At 47.3% G+C, this 19577-nt stretch overlaps 1 protein-coding gene across 3 annotated transcripts in view; it reads right to left on the bottom strand.

Annotated features, from left to right (window-relative positions):
* Positions 1-18540, bottom strand: part of MATR3 (matrin 3) — a 68993-nt gene extending 50453 nt beyond the window's left edge. For 2 of the 3 annotated variants that reach the window (XM_063928628.1, XM_063928626.1), the window contains exons 1-2: positions 18448-18540; positions 325-1361 (exon numbers count right to left, since the gene is read on the bottom strand). In XM_063928628.1, the coding sequence (XP_063784698.1) occupies positions 325-1212 (888 nt within the window). In that variant the 5' untranslated portion in view covers positions 1213-1361; positions 18448-18540. Of the gene's footprint in view, positions 1-324; positions 1362-17835; positions 18399-18447 lie in introns of those variants that run through there. The other variant, XM_063928627.1, reaches the window with a different exon arrangement.
* Between the last annotated feature and the right edge of the window lie 1037 nt (positions 18541-19577).

Genomic DNA, 19577 nt, shown 5'->3' on the forward strand with positions numbered 1-19577 from the left:
AATGTTTAAGTGTAGTAAGAAACTGCACCTATTCGGAGGTTGGAAAGAAACCTGAAAGGTAGGCTGGGGATTGAGGTTTTTGACAAAGAATTTATCTGGCGGATGAAAGTACGCATATGAAAAGTATATACATATTGTTTTATGCACACCAAGCATGACTTCATTATACAGCTAAAGAGATTCTAAGAAAATGAATAATTCGATTTTTTTTTTCTTAAAAGACAGAATGAACCACTAAGTGATTTGTGAAACCAAATATAAAAGGATCATGAGACTTGAGAATTCAAATTAACATTAGATAATGAATGGAGCTAGAAAACTCACCTGCTTCGAATGAATTGGTATATCACAGAGAGAACAGAGATGAGGATAGTCTTTGGGCGACAGTCCATGGAAATCATCAATATTTCTATTGGAAGGCATTCCTCTGGTCTTTTCAAAGACAGATCTTTCTTGCAACTGGTTGTAGCCCATGGGTTCATAGTCATTATCAAGCTTACGATAAGATGAATCAGATAGGAAACGATCTTCTCTAAGCCTCTCACGGTCTCTTAAACGGTCCTCAAACTCGAGTCTATCGCGATAAGCAGGATCTCGAGAACGGTTCCCATGGTCGTAGTCGACCACAGGGTCAAGGCCGGATGAGCGATCATTAAAATTCTCTCTTCTGAAGGGTCTTGTGTCATCCCAGTCATCACTAGATGCTCTCAAAGGCTCTCGAGAAGACCTTTCTCTCAAACTTAACATAGCCATGTTTTCTGACCTCCTCCTCTTAAGATGCTGAATAATCTGTGGCAAATTTTCAGGAGTGATCTTCTCCTCAGGGTAGCGACTCAATTCATCCAAGTCCCTAGAGGAAAGACCAAAGCTGGCCAAAATCTTACTGGCCTGATCAGGTTCGCCCCTAGGCTGGGAAGATAAAGGGGGAGCAGGTCTGTTACCAAGGCTAAATATAGACGGCAAGCTTTGAGAAGAGGAACTGGTAGACAGCATGCCATGAGAGCCTTGCTGACTCAACTTAGACATGGAACCTAGGTTCATCAAGCTGGAAAGGCGACCCGAACCTTGGCTCATCCGTCCAAGACCGGATGTTAGGTTTAAGGACTGACTGGCTGAGAGAAGACCCATTCCTGAAGAGTCGCGTCTGTGGTGGGAAGGCATCTCTCTGTTTAAATCTCGGCTTAAAGATGAATGAGAAAACGACTTGGACATTGTAGTACTATTCGCTGGTTCTCAATAAAAAGAAACAAAGGCAAATAAAAGCGAGAATGTCCCACAACAAGTATATATACACTTGAGAATGTGGTAACTGTAAAGACGGTTCAAGGGATCTTCTTTAATGAGAAAGACGTCAAACAATTCTGTAGAAAAACAAGTAATTTTAGTCAAACACAATTAAGGATACAATTTTAACAAAGAAAAAGGAGGGTTAAAACTGTTAATACATTTCTAAAAATACAATAGCTCCCCAAAAGAGAAGTCTTAACCTAACAATCCAGCAACATCTGAAGTGTCGCAGAATAGATGATAATCAGTGGAAGATGGAAGGCAAAGATACATTTGCAAAACAGGAGATTTAACATTAAAATTGTTATTTTCACTTTTCTAAAAGCTATTGTGCATTTCAAATTGACAACTTTCAGCATTTATATGGTGTTAAACGGGATTCACAGGAGGTTAAAAAATAAAACCAGGATAAAAAGGTGTGGATTTGGAGGCTGCCCACATGGACCAGTTACCCAACATATACACCAAAGCATATATTACAGAGTGAAATGTTACTGAAAAAATGGAGGGTCTGAATCCATAACTTAAGGAGCACATGAAGTTGGAGGAAAAGGATTTGAAATGGACACATCCGATTACCTGAAGAGGTGACTGCTTTAGAACCCGATAAAACAGAATTTGTACAAGATCTATGCCATTCTCTAACTTGGCATGCCTGCTTTAGAATATACGGTCACTAAGGGTGTAGGACATCTTCTAGGGGGATCAGTTTCCACCAGCCCATACTAAGTTGCATGCTCTCCATTACAGAATTTAATGGGGCAGATTCAATTGTTTTACCCGTAGCTACTACAAGGGGGCACAAAATAAAGCAATTCAATTGTTGCTCAGATAGGGCGCCCATTACTTCTGACGCGCCCAAAAGGGACACTTTTTGCACATTTTAGCTCACCATCTCAGGAGGCGGCAAGTTGAAATGTGTTCCCTCAGAGGCTATTCGAGCGCGAACAGAGCAACAATCTAGAAGCAGCAGTGGGAAACCCAAAATGAACTAGAGATTAAAAGCTTCATAGAGACAAAAAATAAGATTTTACTCACCGGTAAATCTATTTCTCGTAGTCCGTAGTGGATGCTGGGGACTCCGTAAGGAACATGGGGAATAGACGGGCTCCGCAGGAGACTGGGCACTCTAAGAAAGATTAGTACTACTGGTGTGCACTGGCTCCTCCCTCTATGCCCCTCCTCCAGACCTCAGTTAAGTAAACTGTGCCCGGTAGAGCTGACATTACAAGGAAAGGATTTTGGAATCCAGGGTAAAACTCATACCAGCCACACCAATCACACCGTATAACTTGTGATAACATACCCAGTTAACAGTATGAACAACAACAGAGCATCAGCCAACCTGATGCCAACATAACCCTTTATTAAGCAATAACCATATACAAGTATTGCAGAAGAAGTCCGCACTTGGGACGGGCGCCCAGCATCCACTACGGACTACGAGAAATAGATTCACCGGTGAGTAAAATCTTATTTTCTATAACGTCCTAGTGGATGCTGGGGACTCCCTAAGGACCATGGGGATTATACCAAAGCTCCCAAACGGGCGGGAGAGTGCGGATGACTCTGCAGCACCGAATGAGCAAACACAAGGTCCTCCTCAGCTAGGGTATCAAACTTGTAGAATTTTGCAAAAGTATTTGAACCCGACCAAGTTGCTGCTCAGCAAAGCTGTAATGCCGAGACCCCTCGGGCAGCCGCCCAAGAAGAACCCACCTTCCTTGTGGAATGGGCTTTTACTGATTTTGGATGCGGCAATCCAGCCGCAGAATGAGCCTGCTGAATCGCGTTACAGATCCAGCGAGCGATAGTTTGCTTTGAAGCAGGAGCACCCAGCTTGTTGGATGCATACAGGATAAACAGCGAGTCAGTCTTCCTGACTCCAGCCGTTCTGGCTACATAAATCTTCAAAGCCCTGACTACATCTAGTAACTTGGAATCCTCCAAGGCACCACAATAGGTTGGTACAAATGAAAAGATGACACCACCTTTGGCAGAAATTGCGGACGAGTCCACAATTCTCAATTCAATTTCCCATATGGAAAACCAGATAGGGGCTTTTACATGACAAAGCCGCCAATTCTGACACACGCCTAGCCGAAGCTAAGGCCAATAGCAAGACCACTTTTCATGTGAGATTTCAGGAAACTCAACACCACGTTAAGATCCCAAGGTGCCACAAAAGGGGGGCTGTATATGCAGCACCCCCTTTACAAAGGTCTGAACTTCAGGAAGAAAAGCCAGTTCCCTTTGAAAGAAAATGGATAGGGCCGAAATCTGGACCTTGATGGACCCTAATTAAAGCCCATAGTCACTCCCGACTGTAGGAAGTGAAGGAAACGGCCCAGCTGGAATTCCTCTGTAGGGGCCTTGCTGGCCTCACACCAAGCAACATATTTTCGCCATTTACGGTGATAATGCTTTGCCGTCACGTCTTTCCTAGCCTGTATCAGCGTAGGAATAACTTCATCCGGAATGCCTTTCTCTGCTAGGATCCGGCGTTCAAACGCCATGCCGTCAAACGCAGCCGCGGTAAGTCTTGGAACAGACAGGGCCCCTGTTGCAACAGATCCTGTCTGAGAGGCAGAGGCCATGGGTCCTCTGTGAGCATTTCTTGCAGTTCCGGATACCAAGTCCTTCTTGGACAATCTGGAACAATGAGTATTGTTCCCACTCCTCTTTTTCTTACGATTCTCAGCACCCTGGGTATGAGAGGAAGAGGAGGAAACACATAAACCGACTGGAACACCCACGGTGTCACTAGAGCGTCCACAGCTATCGCCTGAGGGTCTCTTGACCTGGCGCAATACCTTTGTAGCTTTTTGTTTAGGCGGGATGCCATCATGTCCACCTGTGGCAGTTCCCATCAATTTGTAATCTGTGTGAAAACTTCTTGATGAAGTCCCCACTCTCCCGGGTGGAGGTCTTGCCTGCTGAGGAAGTCTGCTTTCCAGTTGTCCACTCCCGGAATGAACACTGCTGACAGTGCTCTCACATGATTTTTTTCGCCCAGCGAAGAATTCTGGTGGCTTCCGCCATCGCCACCCTGCTCCCTGTGCCGCCTTGGCGGTTAACATGAGCCACTGCGGTGATGTCTGATTGAATCAACACCGATTTGTCGCGAAGCAGGATCTCCGCTTGACGTAGGGCGTTGTATATGGCCCTTAGTTCTAGGATATTGATGTGAAGGAAAGTCTCCTGACTTGACCACAGACCCTGGAAATTTCTTCCCTGTGTGACTGCCCACCACCCTCGGAGGCTTGCATCCGTGGTCACCAGGACCCAGTCCTTAATGCCGAATCTTCGGCCCTCGAGAAGGTGAGCATTCTGCAGCCATCACAGAAGAGACACCCTGGCGGAAAGGGTGATCAGCCGATGCATCTGTAGATGTGATCCAGACCACTTGTCCAACAGATCCCATTGAAAGGTCCTCGCATGGAACCAGCCGAAGGGAATGGCCTCGTAAGATGCCACCATCTTTTCCCAGGACTCGCATGCAGTGATGCACAGACACCCGTTTTGGTTTAAGAGGTCTCTGACCAGTGTCATGAGTTCCTGAGCCTTCTCCGTCGGGAGAAAACCTTCTTCTGGTCTGTGTCCAGAATCATGCCCAGAAAGGTAGGTAGGTAGGAATCAGCTGCGACTTTGGAATATTCAGAATGCAGCCGTGCTGTTGTAACACTTCCCGAGAGCGTGCTACGCTGATCAGCAACTGCTCTCTGGACCTCACCTTATGAGGAGATCATCCAAGTATGGGATAATTGTGACTCCCTGCTTTCTCAGGAGCACCATCATTTCCGCCATTACCATGGTAAATATTCTCTGTGCCGTGGAGAGACCAAACGGCAACGTCTGGAATTGGTAAGGACAATCCTGTACCACAAATCTGAGGTACTCCTGATGAGGTGGATAAATGGGGACATGCAGGTAAGCATCCTTTATGTCCAAAGACACCATAAAATCCCCCTCTTCCAGGCTTGCAATGACCGCTCTGAGCGATACCATCATGAACTTGAACCTTTTCAGGTAAATGTTCAGGGATTTTAAATTCAAAATGGGTCTGACCGAACCGTCCGGTTTCGGTACCACAAACATTGTGAAATAGTAACCCCTTCCCTGTTGAAGGAAAGTAACCTGCACCACCACCTGCTGGAGATATATGTGAATTGCCTGTAACACTAATTCCCTCTCTAAGGGGGAAGCTGGCAGGGCCGTCGGTGAGGAAGCATCTCCTCAAAGTCCAGCTTGCATCTGAGACACAATATCTATTGCCCAGGGATCTAACAGGGAGTGAACCCACTTGTGGCTGAACTTACGCAGGCGTGCCCCCACCGGGCCTAGCTCCGACTGTGGAGCCCCAGCGACATGCAGTGGATTCTTGTAGAGGCCAGGGAGGACTTCTGTTCCTGGTACCTAGCTGTGTTGTGCAGCTTCCTTCGTCTGCCCCCGCCTCTGGCAAGAAAGGACGCACCTCAGACTTTCTTGTTTCTTTGTTCGAAAGGCTGCATTTGATAATGTTGTGCTTTCCTAGGCTGTGCAGGAATATACGGCAAAATATCAGAATTACCAGCTATAGCTGTGGAGACCAGGTCCGAGAACCCTTCTCCACCCAATCCTCAGCCTTACATATGCCTCTTTAAGTCGGCATCATCTGTCCATTGCATATTCGACAGGACACGTCAAGCAGAAATCGACATAGCTTTGTCTCTAGGACCCAGTAAACTCATGTCTCTGGGCATGATAGATAGATATATGGTGCAGGGGGATGAGGTTATTGCAAGCGACAAATGTGTCTAGTAAATGATGTAAAAACCAGGTGCTGGAAAAGGTATAAAATTTAATTACAAAAAGACAAAGCACTAAAAAAGGGTAATGTGTGGAATAGTAACAATATTCAAATGCAGCCTAGTCAAGAAATATTGTTTTTTTTTTTTTTAAAAGGAAGAAGCAAAAGGCTGAGCTAAAAAAAAGTCAGAGACACATGCCAAAAATCATAAAAAGGTACATAAAAACTCAGAAAATAGGGTATAAAATACACAGGATAAAACATAAAAAAATAAAAAGGTGGGAGAGGTAGCTTATCTTTAGAGGTTGAGGTAAAATCAGAATAGCACCCAACGCGTTTCGTCCCTCATGGACTTCATCAAGGGGTGCATATAATATATATATATATAGAAGACGATGTGTGTGTGTGTGTGTGTGTGTGTGTGTGTGTGTGTATATATATATATATATACATATATATATATATATATACACACACACACACACACACACACACATATACACATATACACACACACACACTAGGGTCTCAATCTCTGTTGATAAGGTACATGTCCACAGCACTATAAACCCATGCCGACGCCATTGCCGGACTGAGTAGTGTACCAGAATGTGCACGCTATCTGCAGGATCCCTGAGAATAGCTGTTACGACAGGGCTACCTTTTGTGACACCCTATGGGAAGATTCCCATCGTATCCTTGCCCTAGTGGGGAAAGGATACTGCCTGAGAATTCTTCGTGGGAAACTGCAGTCTCTTGTCTGTAGATTCCCGCACTTTCATCATGAGAGGGAAATTTACCTCCGCTTTCTTCCCCTTAAACATGTGTACCCTTGTGTCAGGGACAGATGAGTCATCAGTGATATGCAAATAATCTTTTATTACAATAATCATATATTGAATACTTTCCTGCCATTTTAGCTGTAACTTTGCATTATCGTAGTCGACACTGGAGTCAACCTCCGTGTCGATATCAGTGTTTATTATTTTGGATAGTGAGCATTGAGAGACTCTGAAGGTCTCTGCGACAGAGGGACAGACATGGCTAGATTTCCTGTCTGTTCTGTAATCTTTTGTGCCATAAATTTACCTTAGCACTTACACATATCCAAACAGGTGTCGGCGTTGTCGACGGAGACACCCACTCACACACATTAGCCCCATCTCCTCCTTAGGGGAGCCTTTTACCTCAGACATGTCGACACACACGTACCGACACTCCACACACAGGGGATGCTCTATTTGAAGACATTTCCCCCACAAGGCCCGAGAGAGAGAGAGAGAGAGAGAGAGAGAGAGAGAGAGAGAGAGAGAGAGAGAGAGAGAGAGAGAGAGAGAGAGAGAGAGAGAGAGAGAGAGTATGCCAGCACACCCAAGCGCTATATGACCCAGGAATCACATAGTAACGTAGTGTTAACCCAGTAGCTGCTGGATATATTGTTTTTACACCAAATTTATGTGCCCCCCCTCTCTTTTCACCCCCTTCTATCGTGCTTCTGCAGGGGAGAGCCTGAGGAGCTTCCTCTCAGCGGAGCTGTGGAGAGAAAATGGCACTGGTGAGTGCTGAGGAAGAAGCCCCGCCCCCCTCAGCGGCAGGCTTCTGTCCCGCGATTTTGTGTAAAAATAATGGCGGGGGCTCATGCATATTACAGTGCCCAGCTGTATATATGCTGCTTTTTGCCAGGAGGTACTCAATTGCTGCCCAGGGCGCGCCCCCCCCCCTCCTTGCGCCCTACAGTGACCGGAGTGTGTGGGTTAGTGTGGGAGCAATGGCGCACAGCTGCAGTGCTGTGCGCTACCTCATATGAAGACAGGAGTCTCTGCCGCCGATTTTGACGTCTTCTTGCTTCACCCGCCGGCTTCCGTCTTCTGGCTCTGCGAGGGGGACGGCGGCGCGGCTCCGGGAACGGACGACCAAGGTTAAGTTCCTGTGTTCGATCCCTCTGGAGCTAATGGTGTCCAGTAGCCTAAGAAGTGCAACCTAGCCGCAGTTAGTAGATTTGCTTCTCTCCCCTCAGTCCCACGTAGCAGAGAGTCTGTTGCCAGCAGAAGCTCTCTGAAAATAAAAAACCTAACTAAAATACTTTCATAATAGCAAGCTCAGGAGAGCTCACTAAAATGCAAGCTCAGGAGAGCTCACTAAAATGCACCCAGCTCCTTCCGGGCACAGATTCTAACTGGGGTCTGGAGGAGGGGCATAGAGGGAGGAGCCAGTGCACACCAGTAGTACTAAATCTTTCTTAGAGTGCCCAGTCTCCTGCGGAGCCCGTCTATTCCCCATGGTCCTTACGGAGTCCCCAGCATCCACTAGGACGTTAGAGAAAAAACAACAAGTGCATTTCTGCAGCATTTAAGGTGTGTACACACAGTGAGATTTTTTGTAAGATTTTGACTATATAGTCAAAGTCGTAAGGAAAGTTAATGCAGATCGCAAGGTGAAAGTCCCATTACAATCCCGATGCGCGGTCCCACGCGGTTGGTATCAGGCCTTGATAGTCAAAATTGACTTGCCTGCACAGTCTCTCGCGTAGAAGAGTCAAAATTGACACTCAGCCAAAATCAGACAGAGCCAGTATCGCAAGCAGTCATTACATGCTTGCGATACCAACCTATCGCACAGTGAGAATCGGGGTTAGCCCGAATCTCACCGTGTGTATGCACCTTTAGTTATTTCAAGAAAAGACCTTCAGGAGCTGGTGGTTTTGAAATAAACATACAAGGACAAACTTTGCGACAACAGGGCGCAATTACCAGATCAGTCAAACTAAAGCAGAATGCGCTGCACTAGAGGACAGGAAAATACAACTCTGCACAGGAAGAGTTATTGGGCAGAATTCAATAATTTTTTGGATAGCCACCACTAGAGGGCGCCCAACTGCAGCAATTCATTCGGGCAGAAGCGGGGGACAATTTTTCTCACAGCCTTCTGTGGTGCGAAAAAAAAATGTGTCTAAACTCTGCACTTTGGGCACAGTCTTTCTGGGCGTGACGTGCATGGGCGCTCAAACAACTGAATAGTGACAATTGTTTGGGCATCTAAACAGTCCCGTTTAGAGAGGATTTTAAGACACCCAAAACAATTGAATTCCCACCAGTAGAGCAAAAGACAAGAAAACATGCAAACTATGGGCGAAATTCAATTGTTTCTGCCGACGGGCCCAATATCAGCTCGCTAGCGCCAGGGGTGGCGAGCTGAAATGTGCTAAAAGTGACCTGTGCAGGCGCCCATTAGTTTAGTCGCTTTACGTGGCTAAACCCGACTGCTATGGGCTCGATAAGGGCAATAACAGGGAACAATTGAGTATCGCCCTGCGATCTCCCTTCACTTTAGACGGGAGATCGGGTGCAATATATTTATTGAATATCGCCCTTTGCGATTAAACAGATCAGAACTAAGCTTGAGTGCAAAGCCACCACGGAAGGGATAGGCAACCCGATACATTTTGGGGGCCACATATTAGTCTTAATATTGATGTTAACTAACAAGCCACCTGCATTACAGCACCTGAGCTCTGCTATCAGAGGGGAAGTTTGTGTTTCATGATAATGTGAAGATCCCACAAATGCCATATTATCCTCACAAGACAGCCATCCATAATGGTTTATTGGGGCACAAATTACCCGCTGCACTGAAACAGACATTGTGGGCTGGTGGAAGCCGATTTGTTTGAACATACCCTACTCCCCTCACTGTTGGGAGAATGCTTTCACTGGTAATAAAGGCATGAGAGGTACGATAAAAGATAAAACAGTAACCCTTGCCATTCACATAGAAATAAAAATGAAGAGAACATGAGTTAAGATGGAGAATCATCCTAAGAGGAAAAGGAGAAGACAGAGGGACAGGATAGAAGTAAGAGCCCCCAATTCCAACTCATACAGCTTCATAAATGCAAGACATGGATTCTAGATGCAAGACTGGAGAAATGCATAGAGCACCCAACTATATTTACACCAAACAATTTTACTGTTGTCCTTTAATATTTGGTGCATTTATTGGCATGAAATGGTGCTTCCGCAGAGCCTTGGGTATTGCACACGAGGCGACAGACTGTGCGCAGATAGCTACCTCAAAGTGAAAAAAACAGTGCGAATATGACACTTAGAAGAAAGGATTAGAAAAAAAAAATCCAATGTTACGGCACCTACTGGATGTAATCATGAGCTCCTGGACATATCTGCATTGTGTTAATACCTGGTAAATAGTGACATAATTTGTCCCAAGCATAAGGAGGAACACTGAAGTGTAATTCTGGCAAGCCATTCTTTGAAAATGTACACAATAAATTCAATAAAAAAAAAAAAAAAAAAAAAAGCTTAATAGAGAATTATTGTTTTCATGCATGGTAGTGTCCTATGCTAAAATAAGATTTTACTTACCGATAAATCTATTTCTCGGAGTCCGTAGTGGATGCTGGGGTTCCTGAAAGGACCATGGGGAATAGCGGCTCCGCAGGAGACAGGGCACAAAAAGTAAAGCTTTTCCGATCAGGTGGTGTGCACTGGCTCCTCCCCCTATGACCCTCCTCCAGACTCCAGTTAGGTACTGTGCCCGGACGAGCGTACACAATAAGGGAGGATTTTGAATCCCGGGTAAGACTCATACCAGCCACACCAATCACACCGTACAACTTGTGATCTAAACCCAGTTAACAGTATGATAACAGCGGAGCCTCTGAAAGATGGCTTCCTTCAACAATAACCCGAATTAGTTAACAATAACTATGTACAACTTATGCAGATAATCCGCACTTGGGATGGGCGCCCAGCATCCACTACGGACTCCGAGAAATAGATTTATCGGTAAGTAAAATCTTATTTTCTCTATCGTCCTAGTGGATGCTGGGGTTCCTGAAAGGACCATGGGGATTATACCAAAGCTCCCAAACGGGCGGGAGAGTGCGGATGACTCTGCAGCACCGAATGAGAGAACTCCAGGTCCTCCTTAGCCAGAGTATCAAATTTGTAAAATTTTACAAACGTGTTCTCCCCTGACCACGTAGCTGCTCGGCAAAGTTGTAATGCCGAGACCCCTCGGGCAGCCGCCCAAGATGAGCCCACCTTCCTTGTGGAGTGGGCCTTTACAGATTTAGGCTGTGGCAAGCCTGCCACAGAATGTGCAAGTTGGATTGTGCTACAGATCCAACGAGCAATCGTCTGCTTAGACGCAGGAGCACCCATCTTGTTGGGTGCATACAATATAAACAACGAGTCAGATTTTCTGACTCCAGCTGTCCTTGCAATATATATTTTTAATGCTCTGACAACGTCCAGTAACTTGGAGTCCTCCAAGTCACTTGTAGCCGCAGGCACTACAATAGGCTGGTTCAGATGAAATGCTGACACCACCTTAGGGAGAAAATGCGGACGAGTCCGCAGTTCTGCCCTGTCCGAATGGAAAATCAGATATGGGCTTTTGTAAGATAAAGCTGCCAATTCTGACACTCTCCTGGCAGAAGCCAGGGCTAGAAGCATGGTCACTTTCCATGTGAGATATTTCAAATCCACCTTTTTTAGTGGTTCAAACCAATGAGATTTTAGGAAGTCCAAAACCACATTTAGATCCCACGGTGCCACTGGAGGCACCACAGGAGGCTGTATATGCAGCACTCCCTTAACAAAGGTCTGGACTTCAGGGACTGAAGCCAATTCTTTTTGAAAGAAAATCGACAGGGCCGAAATTTGAACCTTAATAGATCCCAATTTGAGACCCATTGACAATCCTGATTGCAGGAAATGTAGGAATCGACCCAGTTGAAATTCCTCCGTCGGAGCACTCCGATCTTCGCACCACGCAACATATTTTCGCCAAATTCGGTGATAATGTTGCACGGTTACTTCCTTCCTTGCTTTAATCAAAGTAGGAATGACTTCTTCCGGCATGCCTCTTTCCTTTAGGATCCGGCGTTCAACCGCCATGCCGTCAAACGCAGCCGCGGTAAGTCTTGAAACAGACAGGGACCCTGCTGAAGCAAGTCCCTCCTTAGAGGTAGAGGCCACGGATCTTCCGTGATCATCTCTTGAAGTTCCGGGTACCAAGTCCTCCTTGGCCAATCCGGAACCACTAGTATCGTTCTTACGCCTCTTTGCCGTATAATTCTCAATACTTTTGGTATGAGAGGCAGAGGAGGAAACACATACACCGACTGGTACACCCAAGGCGTTACCAGCGCGTCCACAGCTATTGCCTGCGGATCTCTTGACCTGGCGCAATACCTGTCCAGTTTTTTGTTGAGGCGAGACGCCATCATGTCCACCATTGGTCTTTCCCAACGGGTTACCAGCATGTGGAAGACTTCTGGATGAAGTCCCCACTCTCCCGGGTGAAGATCGTGTCTGCTGAGGAAGTCTGCTTCCCAGTTGCCCACTCCCGGGATGAACACTGCTGACAGTGCTATCACATGATTCTCTGCCCAGCGAAGAATCCTTGCAGCTTCTGCCATTGCCCTCCTGCTTCTTGTGCCGCCCTGTCTGTTCACATGGGCGACTGCCGTGATGTTGTCCGACTGGATCAATACCGGTTTTCCCTGAAGCAGAGGTTCTGCCTGGTTTAGAGCATTGTATATTGCTCTTAGTTCCAGAATGTTTATGTGAAGAGACGTTTCCAGGCTCGTCCATACTCCCTGGAAGTTTCTTCCTTGTGTGACTGCTCCCCAGCCTCTCAGGCTGGCGTCCGTGGTCACCAGGATCCAATCCTGTATGCCGAATCTGCGGCCCTCCAATAGATGAGCACTCTGCAACCACCACAGAAGAGACACCCTTGTCCTTGGAGACAGGGTTATCCGTAGGTGCATCTGAAGATGCGACCCTGACCATTTGTCCAACAGATCCCTTTGGAAAATTCTTGCGTGGAATCTGCCGAATGGAATCGCTTCGTAAGAAGCCACCATTTTTCCCAGGACTCTTGTGCATTGATGTACAGACACCTTTCCTGGTTTTAGGAGGTTCCTGACAAGCTCGGATAACTCCTTGGCTTTTTCCTCCGGGAGAAAAACCTTTTTCTGAACCGTGTCCAGAATCATCCCTAGGAACAGCAGACGAGTTGTCGGCATTAACTGGGATTTTGGAATATTCAGAATCCACCCGTGCTGTTTTAGCACTTCTTGAGACAGTGCTAATCCCATCTCTAGCTGTTCTCTGGACCTCGCCCTTATTAGGAGATCGTCCAAGTATGGGATAATTAATACGCCTTTTCTTCGAAGAAGAATCATCATCTCGGCCATTACCTTTGTAAAGATCCGAGGTGCCGTGGACAATCCGAACGGCAGCGTCTGAAACTGATAGTGACAGTTTTGTACAACGAACCTGAGGTACCCCTGGTGTGAGGGGTAAATTGGAACGTGGAGATACGCATCCTTGATGTCCAAGGATACCATAAAGTCCCCCTCTTCCAGGTTCGCTATCACTGCTCTGAGTGACTCCATTTTGAACTTGAACTTCTTTATGTACAGGTTCAAGGACTTCAGATTTAGAATAGGCCTTACCGAGCCATCCGGCTTCGGTACCACAAAAAGAGTGGAATAATACCCCTTCCCTTGTTGCAGAAGAGGTACCTTGACTATCACCTGCTGAGAGTACAGCTTGTGAATGGCTTCCAACACCGTCTCCCTTTCGGAGGGGGACGTTGGTAAAGCAGACCTCAGGAAACGGCGAGGTGGATCTGTCTCTAATTCCAACCTGTATCCCTGAGATATTATCTGCAGGATCCAGGGATCTACTTGCGAGTGAGCCCACTGCGCGCTGTAATTTTTGAGACGACCGCCCACCGTCCCCGAGTCCGCTTGAGAAGCCCCAGCGTCATGCTGAGGCTTTTGTAGAAGCCGGGGAGGGCTTCTGATCCTGGGAAGGAGCTGCGTGTTGCTGTCTCTTCCCTCGACCTTTGCCTCGTGGCAAATATGAATAGCCCTTTGCTCTCTTATTTTTAAAGGAACGAAAGGGCTGCGGTTGAAAAGTCGGTGCCTTTTTCTGTTGGGGAGTGACTTGAGGTAGAAAGGTGGATTTCCCGGCTGTAGCCGTGGCCACCAAATCTGATAGACCGACTCCAAATAACTCCTCCCCCTTATACGGCAAAACTTCCATATGCCGTTTTGAATCCGCATCGCCTGTCCACTGTCGCGTCCATAAAGCTCTTCTGGCCGAAATGGACATAGCACTTACCCGTGATGCCAGTGTGCATATATCCCTCTGTGCATCACGCATATAAAGAAATGCATCCTTTATTTGTTCTAACGACAGTAAAATATTGTCCCTGTCCAGGGTATCAATATTTTCAATCAGGGATTCTGACCAAACTACCCCCGCACTGCCCATCCAGGCAGTTGCTACAGCTGGTCGTAGTATAACACCTGCATGTGTGTATATACTTTTTTGGATATTTTCCATCCTCCTATCTGATGGATCTTTAAGTGCGGCCGTCTCAGGAGAGGGTAACGCCACTTGTTTAGATAAGCGTGTTAGCGCCTTGTCCACCCTAGGAGGTGTTTCCCAGCGCTCCCTAACCTCTGGCGGGAAAGGGTATAATGCCAATAATTTCTTTGAAATTATCAGCTTTTTATCAGGGGCAACCCACGCTTCATTACACACGTCATTTAGTTCTTCTGATTCAGGAAAAACTATAGGTAGTTTTTTCATACCCCACATAATACCCTGTTTAGTGGTACCTGTAGTATCAGCTAAATGTAACGCCTCCTTCATTACCAAAATCATATAACGTGTGGCCCTACTGGAAAATACGGTTGATTCGTCACCGTCACCACTGGAGTCATCGCCTGTGTCTGGGTCTGTGTCGACCGACTGAGGCAAAGGGCGTTTCACAGCCCCTGACGGTGTTTGAGTCGCCTGGACAGGCACTAATTGATTGTCCGGCCGTCTCATGTCGTCAAACGACTGCTTTAGCGTGTTGACACTATCCCGTAGTTCCATAAATAAAGGCATCCATTCTGGTGTCGACCCCCTAGGAGGTGACATCCCCATATTTGGCAATTGCTCCGCCTCCACACCAATATCGTCCTCATACATGTCGACACACACGTACCGACACACAGCAGACACACAGGGAATGCTCCTAATGAAGACAGGACCCACTAGCCCTTTGGGGAGACAGAGGGAGAGTTTGCCAGCACACACCAAAAGAGCTATATATATATATCAGGGATAGCCTTATAATAAGTGCTCCCCTATAGCTGCTTTGTTATATAAAAATATCGCCATAAATTTGCCCCCCCTCTCTGTTTTACCCTGTTTCTGTAGTGCAGTGCAGGGGAGAGACCTGGGAGCCGTCCTGACCAGCGGAGCTGTGAGAGGAAATGGCGCCGTGTGCTGAGGAGATAGGCCCCGCCCCTTTTCCGGCGGGCTCGTCTCCCGCTATTTTGAGAAATCAGGCAGGGGTTAAATATCTCCATATAGCCTCTAGGGCTATATGTGAGGTATTTTTAGCCTTTATAGGTACTCATTTTGCCTCCCAGGGCGCCCCCCTCCCAGCGCCCTGCACCCTCAGTGACTGCCGTGTGAAGTGTGCTGAGAGGAAAATGGCGCACAGCTGCAGTGCTGTGCGCTACCTTTAGAAGACTGCAGGAGTCTTCAGCCGCCGATTCTGGACCTCTTCTGTCTTCAGCATCTGCAAGGGGGCCGGCGGCGCGGCTCCGGTGACCATCCAGGCTGTACCTGTGATCGTCCCTCTGGAGCTTGATGTCCAGTAGCCAAGAAGCCAATCCATCCTGCACGCAGGTGAGTTGACTCCTTCTCCCCTCAGTCCCTCGCTGCAGTAATCCTGTTGCCAGCAGGAATCACTGTAACATAAAAAACCTAGCTAAACTTTCTCTAAGCAGCTCTTTAGGAGAGCCACCTAGATTGCACCCTTCTCGGCCGGGCACAAAAATCTAACTGGAGTCTGGAGGAGGGTCATAGGGGGAGGAGCCAGTGCACACCACCTGATCGGAAAAGCTTTACTTTTTGTGCCCTGTCTCCTGCGGAGCCGCTATTCCCCATGGTCCTTTCAGGAACCCCAGCATCCACTAGGACGATAGAGAAATATTAATATGACCAACTGGTCACACATTTTCAAACTGCACTTGGCTGTAACCACTGACCATTTAATTACAATTTATTTTCTTTTTTAAACACACAATATGTATATAGACTTGAAGCCATATTTAAGTTGATTCATGAAGGTTGAAGGAAATGACAAGGCCAGAGACAAATATGGTACCCAAAGCCAGAAAGTAGCAGCTAGAAACCAGCACAAAGTAGGATCCTCCTCCAAATAAGCAGCCCTACAAATATCCCTATATATTGGAACTGAACCTAAACAATATATTTGCGTCGGAGAAAGTTAAAATGAACAAGATTACCATCAGCATGGAACAGAAGGGCAACAAGTCCAAGCAGAGATCATCACCTCATTTAATGGATAAAACAAACAGCTGAGAAAAGTGGTGCACCCAGTGGAGCAGATTCAGACATGCGCACCAGTCAGACAATTACACTCACAGAACTAAATGCAGATATTCATCCTTATGAATATGTGCATCAATGCAACTGCACCTCCGCTATTCATCCACTTGTGAATGCAGCATCACTATAAACGCACACTTGCACCAAATATATATCAGGTGCTAGAGATCCATCCAAAAACAAGGCGACCACTAAATAGCTCACAATTCAAATAACACGCCCTCACACTCAACCGAGCCGACATGCCAGCTTCCCAATGACACCCAGATAAGTCGATTCAGCAGCAAGTGTAGATGTGACAGAGTTCAGACTCAGAATTCCCAGTTACTTATGTTGAAATGGACTTACGTACAACTCTGCCCCATCCCCAGTATCCGCTACACATCATAAGCTGGCAAATATGGAATACACTAAAGACCAGCTTTGCACAAATATCAATTCTCAATGTGGTTAGGGTTAGATATAAATTTTAGTTTACTGCTGACCAGTCTTACTCTGTGCCCAGGCTACATCCCTAACAGGCTGAATACCTCCATCCTCCCTATGGCCCAACAGACCTGCCCACCATCAAGTCAGTCTAAATCAGTGATGGGGAACCTTTGGCACTCTAGCTGTTGAACTGTCTTTCTACAGTTTTAGCATGGCCAAATAGCAAAACTGTACACCACAATCAAAAAACAATAGGAACAAGGTCCCGGGCAAGATAAGGACTGATTTACAATTTAATCCTTGAGGCCATCAGCCATAATTCTAGAAGAAGATTATGAGGCAAGTTACTGGTGTGCCAAGTACCCAATAAACAACCAGGATTACTGTAGACCACAACCCAGAACATTAAAGGGGTGTAGTAGTGTATACCGGCGTCCGGGCTCCCGGCGACCAGCATACCGGCGCCAGAATCCCGACTGCCAGCATACCGACAGGTGGGTGAGCGCAAATAAGCCCCTTGCGTGCTCGCCACGCATCTATTCTCCCACCAGGGGGGTCGTGGACCCCCAAGAGGGAGTAAAGATGTCGGTATGCCGGAGCCCGGCCGACAGCATACAGAAGACCACCCCATTAAAGAACACCACTACAGCAAGGCATCAATCAGTCCCATACCCTCACATACTAAGTTTTTTCAACAAATACACTGTTACCAATATACAGGATTGGGTAATACGCGGCATGCACATATTAAATATATATTTAAAAAATAAATGAAAAAAAATAATGGTAGGATACGAATATCGTAAATAAGAGCTTAAAGTAGCCCAACAATAATGTTGCTATATAAAATATATGTAATAAAATTGGCCTCATCCTTACGGTCAGTACATTTCCTGACTGCTATATGGGAGAAGCTGAAATAGATTAGCAGTGGGGAAAGGACGGGGGTATAGGGGTGAGGGGCTATGGGGGCAGTAGAGACCGGTCAGGGTGAGGTGCTATGGGGGCAGTAGAGACCGGTCAGGGTGAGGTGCTATGGGGGCAGTAGAGACCGGTCAGGGTGAGGGGCTATGGGGGCAGTAGAGACCGGTCAGGGTGAGGGGCTATGGGGGCAGTAGAGACCGGTCAGGGTGAGGGGCTATGGGGGCAGTAGAGACCGGTCAGGGTGAGGGGGTAGTAGAGACCGGCTGGGTGAGGGGGATTGGGAGGGAGGGGATGAACGCCATGAGGACCCGAGCAGCAGTGTGGGCTGGGCTGAGTATGGGGACCCGGGAGAAAGTGTAGTGGGGCAATGTGTGAAGGTAATGGGGCCTACGTCTCGTAGGTGAGGGGGCCGGGGCCAGCGGGCCGTGTGTGAGCCGCCGGGGTAGCGTCTGGGGCATCCATTACAGAGACCGCTCCAAAATGGAGGCCGGATCCGTCGCAGTGACTGGTGCGAGACGGCGGCCCCGGGCCGGGATTGGCCGCGCAGTACAGAGCTGTATATCTCACCTGTCCCCGCTCACAGCAAACCGACTCCTTTCCCAGCAGCGCCTCACACGACACGATGAAGCCACCACGCAGAGACAATTGTCTAATGTCTGCCCTCGCGTCTGAGGTAAACCTCTTCCGGATCCGGGTTAGGAGGAGGATGCTGACGCGTAACCGAGGTGGGTGTAACCCTGGCCGTGGTGTGTAATCAGAGTTTGCTGTTGCTGTGTAGAGTGAGTGACGTATTCCGGAGTTCGCCTCTACTTCACCTTTTCCGCCATCATAGAGACTGGCAGCTGCCAGTAGTTGTGGTGGGAAGCGGTGTACATGGCGGGAACGCGGCGGCAATCACAAATTAAGAGAAAAGTCCAGAAGCAGAGCATTGTGTCCCTCCTGGAGCGGGTCATGTTGGGAGGTATGTTGTAGTGTCACCTTTTCCTGCACCAATAAAGTCTCCCAGCAGGTCTTGTTTAAAGTAGGCCCCACCTTTCACCCCAGATCAGGCAGACCCTGTTCATTGACCACTTCCATCAGATACACAGTGCTCTGCTCCTGGCCTTCCCACTTTATTTATGATTGCAGCCACCTGTGGTGAAACACCTTTCTCATCCATTCACTAGCAAGCGTCTGGCAATCATGGATGGCGGGAGATTTGCCTGCTGCTCCACGTAGTCCAGGAAAGACGCACAAAATTTTGGCTCCCAGACAATTCGGGACAGATGGGACATCACAGCCTGAAGTTGGCTGAATGACGTCTGGGGGATCAGACAGGTGTGATTAAAAATATAGCCGAAATAGTGTTTCAGCCGTTTGCATTCTGGGAACCGTTATTATTCAGGTCCATACACAGCGAAAATTGTTCACAAATGTAATTTCCTCAGGTGATCTGAACGGGTTGGTAACGTGTGACCGGCAGTTGGGAGACCGCCGATCACCATACCGCATCGGGAAGGATGCTGGCTTTTAGATGGCCGGTGGGTAGGTCTCAACGAACCGCCGCATCCTATATGAACAGTTATCGTTCAGTGTGTGGCCTGCCTTAGATTTTATTGAATTTTGACTGACTGAGGCTTACAGGCATGGGACTTACCACACAGGTGCAACGCCCCAATTTCCACGCGCGGTAAGCCCGCAGCTAACGCGTGTTATCC

Source organism: Pseudophryne corroboree, chromosome 6, assembly GCF_028390025.1.
Source record: "Pseudophryne corroboree isolate aPseCor3 chromosome 6, aPseCor3.hap2, whole genome shotgun sequence".
Lineage (NCBI taxonomy): Eukaryota > Metazoa > Chordata > Amphibia > Anura > Myobatrachidae > Pseudophryne > Pseudophryne corroboree.